The 8,827-nt window shown below is 40.8% G+C and overlaps 1 protein-coding gene across 1 annotated transcript; it reads right to left on the bottom strand.

Moving 5' to 3' along the window:
* Window positions 1-655: 655 nt before the first annotated feature.
* On the bottom strand, window positions 656-1,579 carry LOC134612357 (putative methyltransferase DDB_G0268948). The gene has a single exon (XM_063456693.1). It carries the CDS (start codon window positions 1,489-1,491, stop codon window positions 676-678), a length of 816 nt encoding a protein of 271 aa, XP_063312763.1. The 5' UTR covers window positions 1,492-1,579; the 3' UTR covers window positions 656-675.
* Between the last annotated feature and the right edge of the window lie 7,248 nt (window positions 1,580-8,827).

Raw genomic sequence — 8,827 nt, 5'->3', positions numbered from 1 at the left:
GGTTAGCGAACATTTGCGGAAGTTCGCGTTCGCCGTTCGCGAACCGAAAATTTCGGGTTCGCGACAACACTACTCTTTAGTGACAATTTCCTGTTTGTGAACATTCATTAGGATAAATATATACTTATAAAAATGTGCAAAGAGTGAACATAATTTATAATTCAGACTTCCTAATTTATTTTCTTCCTATATTTTATTTATATGGTGGGATAAAACAGCTTCCAGTCCCTTTTTTTTTTTTTCTCCAAACAAAGGTCAATATTTTCTTTATTTAAAGATTACATGAACGTATTGTAATGTATTACATATATTTTATTGTGAGTTTTATGACATTAAACATACCTTTTATATATGCGGTAAACATGAGAGCTTTTACAAAAGCAACAGGGATGTTACCGATGGTTGGTGTCCATAAATGAATTTTTTGAATGTGGCAGTTGAGACAAAAAACAAATATATATGGAGAGTTGTAAATCTTCCTGCTTACGTGTCCTCATTCCTGGCTCTTCCATCGTGTGATGGAATATTATCATGTGGCAGAAAATAATGGTATTTATCTGCTAAATGTTCCTTGTTCTGCTGTTGAGCTTTAAATATGTTACAAATTTTGAATACAAGAGGAAAGTGTTGACACATGCTACACTATCTCTTCCCCAGTCCATTATTTCTCCAGACTCATGATGATTTGCAGGCTAGGACACAATAGTGTTTGATATGGACCTTAATGAGGGCTGACTCAGACCCATCTCCTATAATGTCACAAAACCTCTGTTCAAGATGCATCAGGAATCTGATGGCTTCATTTTTATCATGTTTCAGGAATTCTTGATACATGTATATAGACTGAAAAAATCCTATTATTTCTTCAACAGACATTTCAAATACAACGGGGATGTCCGTAACCCACTTCTTGTCTTTTAATGGTATAGCATTGAACACCTCTTCATACTGGTGATGCATAATATTGTTGTTTTCGTACTTGAATTCTGATATTTTGTCTAAACACTGCTTCATAACAACATTTAGCGCTGCATCATTATTGCCATCTTGTAATTTAAAAATTGGAACAAAAGCATGAACTGCCAGACAGCCGTTGGGCTTTAAAACTCGAACTGCTTCATGCACACATTTTTCCACATTGAACCAATGAGCAGCAAGTCCTGCATTTACAAGGTCCACAGATGCATCATCTAGGGGTAAGTTCTCAGCAGCAGCCACCTGGAAAGTTACATTTTCCAAGGAACAGAATTGTTTGGCTTCCTCAAGCTGAGATTCACTGATGTCTACACCGATAACCTTTTTGAACCTTTTTGCTAGAGGCATTGTATATCTCCCAGTACCGCAGCCAACATCGACTGCTGTATCATACGGTTTACTTTTCTTCTCCTTCAAATATGAGAAAATCAGATTCATGACGTCACTGGACTCAGGAACCATATACTGCTGGTACACGGATGAGAAGGCCTTGCTTTTAAATAAATGATCAGTCATCCTTAATTCTGGATATTCCTCTTGATGTCTTAAAATCTGTGTGATCTTGGTGGAGGAGTAATTTCCACAAAGCAAGTCTGCTGCTTTATATGTGCAAAATAATATAAGTGGTACAATGATAACACTGCTAAGAACGTGAAGATGCTACACTGTTCAAGCTGTACTATGTCATAACTAATACGACAGGAGTGTGTATAGCATTGCATCTGATGATCAGGCAGTCATTAAATGTCCACATGGTGTATAGCATAACTGGTGAGGGTCACTGAAGGCAGCATGAAGCCCTTATCGCATAACATTAATACGGCTTGCTTAAGGTGAATTAAGGGTGATAATAAGCTTTCCAACTAAAAACAAAACCAAACTGAATGGCTCCACTGGGTTTCTTTGGGAAAGTCCCTCTGCTCCCCGTTGGCAGGTTGTCAGGTGTGCAAGGTTTGCCGGTCGTGTTGTTCCTGTGCCTCCGATCCGTGTGGGGCAGTAGTTGCGTCCAGCTATTGGGGTGGCTCCGGTGTGTGCCACGCTGCCAGCCCCGGGCTCTGTATGAGCCAACCATCTGTGCCCTCGGTTCCGGTTCCATTGAAGGCCGGCAACGGATTTCCCGGTAAGTGTAGTCGGTCCAGGCATTGGGCTGCGGTTGGAGGGGTGACCTCTAGGGCTCAGGACCCAGGAAGGCCGTCGTGGAGACCAGGCCTAAGTTCACGGTGCGGAGGTGAGACAGTAGGGATTCACCGCTTAATCCCCAGGTGAGTATGAAATGCTTTCTGTTGCTGGGGCTGCCTGTGAGTGATGGGTGATTGGCAGAGTCACGCCCGGTGTGGGCCTCAAGACCGCCAGGCAGGGCCCCTGATGTTGTGCATACCCCGCGGGGGGGGGGGGGGTGTTGCGGAGAGTCAGTTCCCACCAGTGGGGACCGGGATAACCCCCCCGGTCTAAGGGGGGGGAAGAACGGGGCCCGTTAGAGGTGTCACAGGGTTTTGGCGGGATAGTCAGGCTTGTCGGCAGGGCAGCGGCCGTCTGCCCCGCGTCTCACCCAAGTTGGCCGAAGGCTCCGAAGTTTTGCACCGCAAGGCCCCAAAACTCCCGATCTCGGAGTCTGCAGTGGCGTCCACCATCTCCTGTGCACACTAATGGATCTCTGCTCACATTTTCCTGTGGTGGGACCATGATTTCTGCTGATTTTAGTGTGGATTCATCAGGAGCCTCAGTAGCATGCGACCGGTCAGCATGGCGGTCGGACCCCGCCCCCTCCAGTCCCTTTTTTATGGGTGAGGTTCTGTGCAGTTTTTATACCCTATAGTTCCCGGTGAATATGTGGGAAATCCATTATGAAAGTGTAGAATCATACACTCCCAGATAGGAAGAATATATTTGATACTTTTATATAATTATACACAGCCAATTTTTACCTATTTTTTTTTTATATAACCTGCAATAGTCCGTATGAAACTTAAATACTGCAGGATTGTTGGTCAAATCATTTGTCTCGAAGATAATCACCAAGATACAAAAAAGGTTTCAGGCCCAATTGGTGTTGCCACCCCTTGGGTCCTCTACCTTTAAGAGTGCAGCGCTGTGTTTGGTGAAGGATTACAGTAAGTTACCTGTGGTTCAAAGACAGGTACCCTTTGCGTTCTCCAATATAGTGAATATACAAAAGAAAACAAGAATATATATAAATGATTGTGCAGTATATTAAACACTGTGGTTGGAAATTGAGTGAGTTCACAATTATGTCTACGCTCACATTTTTTAGAGCCTTTTCAAGTGAATTAGGCTCTAAACTTGTGCACGTCTGTGTCTTTAAAGGTAGATCACACGACCCCTCTCTCCAAGTTGGATGGTGTATTCTCCTCTCCACTCGGTATATGATTGACACTGTCAATTTGTGGGGTGACACTGCCCCTTCCCTGGAATCACTGGTACTGGATACAGTTGGTAGTAAAAAATAGATGAATTTATTACAATGTATAAATAATCAATATAAAATACTTTCTAGAAAATAAAAAAACAGATAAGAACAAATATATTATGAGTATTAGTGGTTTCCAATAAAAATGTTAAGTCCACTTTAAAAGCTAAAACGCGTTTCGCCGGTAAAACGGCTTCCTCAGTCAGCTTGTAAAAGACTTCTTGATGCTCTGTACTTTTAAATCTGTAAAATCCCGCCTAAAATGCGTCCTTCCAATCGGAATGGTCCTTCCGATCACCTGACGTGGCTAAACAGCCGTCGCGTCACTTCCGGTTTTTCGGCACTACAGGATCCAGAGTGCTTTGCGCCCAGCGCGTCACTTCCGGTTTTCGTCCGGTCGTTTATGGGGATTGTAGTCCGAAAGTGGCGATTTGCCAAGTCCATATTTGGAGCCTATTTGGCTCAATTGCAATAATAAAACGAAAATAAAAGAAAGAAGTGTACAGTTAAATGTTCTTATGTATGCTCTTTATATATAACACAGAAAAAATGCTTTACTAGCCTTTTTTAGCATTTCCATTGAAGTTATTCCGTTTTCAATATATAATCTTATCTTAAAAACACAATAAACCCTTTTTATGTGAACCTTTTTAAAAGACATACAGGTTCCTTTAAATTTAGTGGGAAAAAAGTGACTTGTGCTTAGGATGTGCTTTTTATACATAGAGCCTATTTTCTGCAAAAAACATTTTTCCAAATACACATTTAATTATTTATTTCCTAGTTAGTGTGGATTTTTCCTTAGGTGAGTGTATCTGTTGCCTCCCTTATTTAAAAGGTGGTATCACATCTATACAAAAAACATGCAAAGAAAATAAAATACATAAAATGCTTTTAACACCAGTGGAAGGCGAACGTTGGTGATTAAAAAGTATACATGGTTTTTTCATAAAAAATGGCATAGCTCAAAATCTGCGTTAAGACCTGCAGGGGCTAAAGTGTTGAGGTTAAAAATCCATTTTGTTTCTATTTTGCCTAATTTCCTAATCTCATCTTCCCCTCGCCAGTTGAGTGTGATTTTTGGGATTGCCATAAATTCCAGACATTGGGGGTCTCTATTGTGTACTGAATTAAAATGCTCTGAAACACTATGTTTGTCATAACCTTTTTTTATGTTTCTAATGTGTTCATTTACACGAGTTTGTAAAGGGCGTTTTGTCCTGCCCACATACAATAAATTGCACGAGCATTTTAAAACGTATATTACTCTTTTTGAAAAGCATGTGATCATCTGGCGTATCTTATACTTATTTTCTCCTTTTGAGTCATGGAATTCTGTAATATGTCTCTTTACACTTTTCGTGCTTCTACATGCTAAACACTGTCCACAGCCAAAAAAACCTTCTTTCTGGAAGAAGGGGGTAGGTGTATTTTCTCTAATATGATTGTGTTAATTTTCGTTTTAAATTGGGAGCTCCTCTGTATACTAATTGTGGTCTCTCTGGTAAAATGGAGTGTAGCATGGGATCGTTCCTTAACATAGGCCAGTGTTTATTGATTATTTGTCTGATCTTCTGACTCTCTTGATTGTAATTACAAATGAGCGGCAGACTCTTATTTTCATTGTTATTTTTAGGTTTGTATTTTAACAGGGAAGATCTTTCCATGGCTCTTACTTCTTTTATCATGTTGGAAAGAGAAATTTCCTCATACCCTTTTTCTATAAAATCCTGTTTAATCTTAATGGCCTGGATTTCAAAAGTGCTTTGATCTGTGCAGTTCCTTCTAACTCTCATCAGTTGTGCTTTGGGTATATTTTTAAGCCAGGGGGAGAAGTGACAGCTGTTCAAATAAATATAATTGTTAACGTCCACTGATTTAAAAAAGGTTTTTGTTTTTATCTCATTGTCCTCTATAAAAATGGTCAGGTCTAAAAAATTAACGCTTTCTTTGCTGAATTCTGTTGTTAGCGTCACTCCCCAATCATTTGTGTTTAAAAAGGTTAAAAACTTATTTAAAAGATCCACTGAACCGTTCCAGACTAAAAAAATGTCGTCTATGTACCGCTTATAGGAGACAAGGTTCGCTCCCCACTCTAGGCTGTTGTCTATAAACTTGGTCTCCCAGTAAGCCATAAATAGGTTTGCATAGCTAGGAGCTATCGAAATTGAAATTTAGTTTGGAATCCCCACTCATTCATGTAAGGGTTTGACTTAATATGTAATGGAATGTTAATACCCGAAGATTAAAATAAATTTGTATATTTAAATAACTGTCTAAACTTCGTACATTCTTTGAAATCTTTTACATCCATAACCTTGTGGTTTTGAAAACATTTACCCTGTATTTAGGAATATTAACATAAATTATTACAATAGTATATACACACCCCAATATGCATAAATGGCAGACTATGAATTATAATGCCCTAGTATTCAGTATCTGGTTTAACAAGTGTGTAGATATCTATTGTTTGATATGGTAAACCTGAGAGCTGGGGATAAACAATATTTCTGTTTATTCTTTCTAACATCCCAATTGTGTTATGTAAAGGGTTGGGGTGTGTTATAGAAACTGGAAGAAAATAGCCATCTGTCCACCAGGGGGCAGATCTACAAAACAAAGGTGAGTGGACGTTCTACTCCACCCAGTGTGACTATGTACCCCTGAATGAATGAATAAAGGGGGGTGTGGGGTGATCTGATGATGTAACTTGTTAATTAGTTTAAGAGGACAACTTGTAGGAGTATTGTGCAAGAGCCAGTAGAAAATCCCCCCACAATTCAGCACTTTTAAAGCCAAGAATTACCTCAGGTTTATGTAACTTCATGTATCTGGAGAATTTCGGATCAAAATAAATATTGCCAGGGAAGCCCTAAATTGAAGGAAATCTGTCATTATGGTGTCCTTTTAACCCATTAAAGGAACACTATAGTCACCTAAATGACTTTAGCTAAATTACGCAGTTTTAGTGTATAGATCATTCCCCTGCAATTTCACTGCTCAATTCTGTCATTTAGGAGTTAAATCACTTTGTTTCTGTTTATGCAGCCCTAGCCACACCTCCCCTGGCTATGATTGGCAGAGCCTGCATGAGAAAAATAACTGGTTTCACTTTCAAACAGATGTCATTTACCTTAAATAATTGTATCTCAATCTCTAAATTTAACTTTAATCGCATACAGGAGGCTCTTGCAGGGTCTAGCAAGCTATTAACCTAACAGGGGATGAGGAAATCTTAATTAAACAGAACTTGCAATAAAAGCCTAAATAGGGCTCTCTTTACAGGAAGTGTTTATGGAAGGCTGTGCAAGTCACATGCAGGGAGGTGTGACTAGGGTTCATAAACAAAGGGATTTAACTCCAAAATGGCAGAGGATTGAGCAGTGAGGCTGCAGGGGCATGTTCTATACACCAAAACTGCTTCATTAAGCTAAAGTTGTTCAGGTGACTATAGTGTCCCTTTAAGGACTGATTGTACAAAAACAAAACCTGGACTTTGACTATGTCTGTTAAACCGCAATTCACTGCTTTCCTATTAACCCCTTAAGGACCAAACTTCTGTAATAAAAGGGAATCATGACATGTCACACATGTCATGTGTCCTTAAGGGGTTATAGGACCACTCTAGTGCCAGGAAAACACTCGTTTTCCTGGCACGAGTGCCCTGAGGGTGCCCCCACCCTCAGGGTCCCCCTCCCACCCGGCTCTGGAAAAGGGAAAAGTGGTAAAACTTACCTTTTTCCAGCGCTGAGCAGGGAGCTCTCTGCCTCTGATCCTCCTCCGATCCTCCCTTTCGGCTGAAAGCGCATCAAGAGCTGCGCGCGCATTCAGCCGGTCGCATAGGAAAGCATTTACAATGCTCTCCTATGGACGCTTGCATGCTCTCACTGTGATTTTCACAGTGAGAATCACGCAAGCGCCTCTAGTGGCTGTCAGTGAGACAGCCACTAGAGGATTTGGGGGAAGGCTTAATCCATTAATAAACATAGCAGTTTCTCTGAAACTGCTATGTTTATAAAAAAAATGGGTTAACCCTAGCTGGACCTGGCACCCAGACCACTTCATTAAGCTGAAGTGGTCTGGGTGCCTAGAGTGGTCCTTTAAGGGCACCCAAACTTATTGTGTATCATTTTGTTCAGGGAAAACAGGGCTCTCATGTCACATCAAGTATTTATATATGGAACTATATAAAACAAAATGAGGAAATGTTGCAATTATCCAAGCTCTGCATGGCATTTTTACAGGTAATGTCATAAAACTATTGGCTTTTACTGCAACGATGTGAGAATAAGAACTTACCAACTGATGGTTTTGGGAGTAACACCTTCTGCATTGGGGGAATAACTTGCGCTACTACAACAAGCAGCAGGTGGAGCCCTGTTCATCTTGCTGTATGTGAGTGTGAGATCCAGATTGTCCAAGGAGGAGGTTACATTACCGTTCGGCAGTTTAGATTGTGCGTTTTGGTGGTCCTGGAGGTCTGAGCGGTGTCTGGGTAGTCGAGCGTCCGATTTTAGTTCCAGACGCTCGACGACCAAACACCGCTGTTCGGGAGTTAAGATGGCCGCCGCCACGTGGAGATTAGGCGAACGGCGGCCACCCACGAACCCAATTACGGTACTTGCAACCTTGTTTCTTTCTATTAAGGGGAGGCACACGACCACAGCAGGGTGGTCTTGCATTCGGTACTTTCAATCGGTTCCCGAACCGGCTACGCATTTCTGGTTCGGGAACCGATTACATTAACATGCTGGTAAAATACACGGTACATTCAGTGACAGGTAGTTCGAATAACATATAACATTTTAAGTAACAGTCTCTTGTGGCTGCTTCTGCCACACTGACGACGTTGGAGGTCCTCATGCATAGCGTCAGGACGTCCAGCGTAGTTTAAAACACTTTTCGTGTTTTAAGAAGCCGGAGGACTTAACCGTGCAAAGTAATTATTGTAGTTTATAAAAACTGCAATAAATACACTTAGAGGGTAAGGGTGATGGGAGTTGGCACCCAGACCACTCCAATGGGCAGAAGTGATCTGGGTGCCTGGAGTATCCCTTTAACTAACCAAAGTCTAGCAATATACAAGAACAAAATGAATATACATAAATCAATATTTTATATAACCCCAAAGAGAAATGGAAACCAAATTGCATGCATATTTTCTTTGTGGTATATCTACAAACTGCTGTAACAGCGTGCTACTTTAAACCATTGTCTACATTTCAACTAGTTAGCAGTTAAAATAGTGGATAAAATGTCCCCTTATCCTAAACAAAACACATCAGTTCTTAAACTATTGTTGTATCCTATCTCAATCTTGGATATATTTGTGAGTTGAAAAATGCGTTCGGCTACAATCAGACTTACCGGAATCTGCAGCTTTGATTTCCTAAGTTACTGCCCACTTTTGGTCTGCGTGCC

Source organism: Pelobates fuscus, chromosome 5 (assembly GCF_036172605.1).
Source record: "Pelobates fuscus isolate aPelFus1 chromosome 5, aPelFus1.pri, whole genome shotgun sequence".
NCBI lineage: Eukaryota > Metazoa > Chordata > Amphibia > Anura > Pelobatidae > Pelobates > Pelobates fuscus.
Note: the sequence above shows the minus strand (reverse complement) of the source record. Positions and strands in the feature narration are given on the sequence as shown.

Coding starts and splice junctions, on each gene's coding strand:
- LOC134612357 (XM_063456693.1), bottom strand. CDS start 1,491: ATGACTGATCATTTATTTAAAAGCAAGGCCTTCTCATCCGTGTACCAG.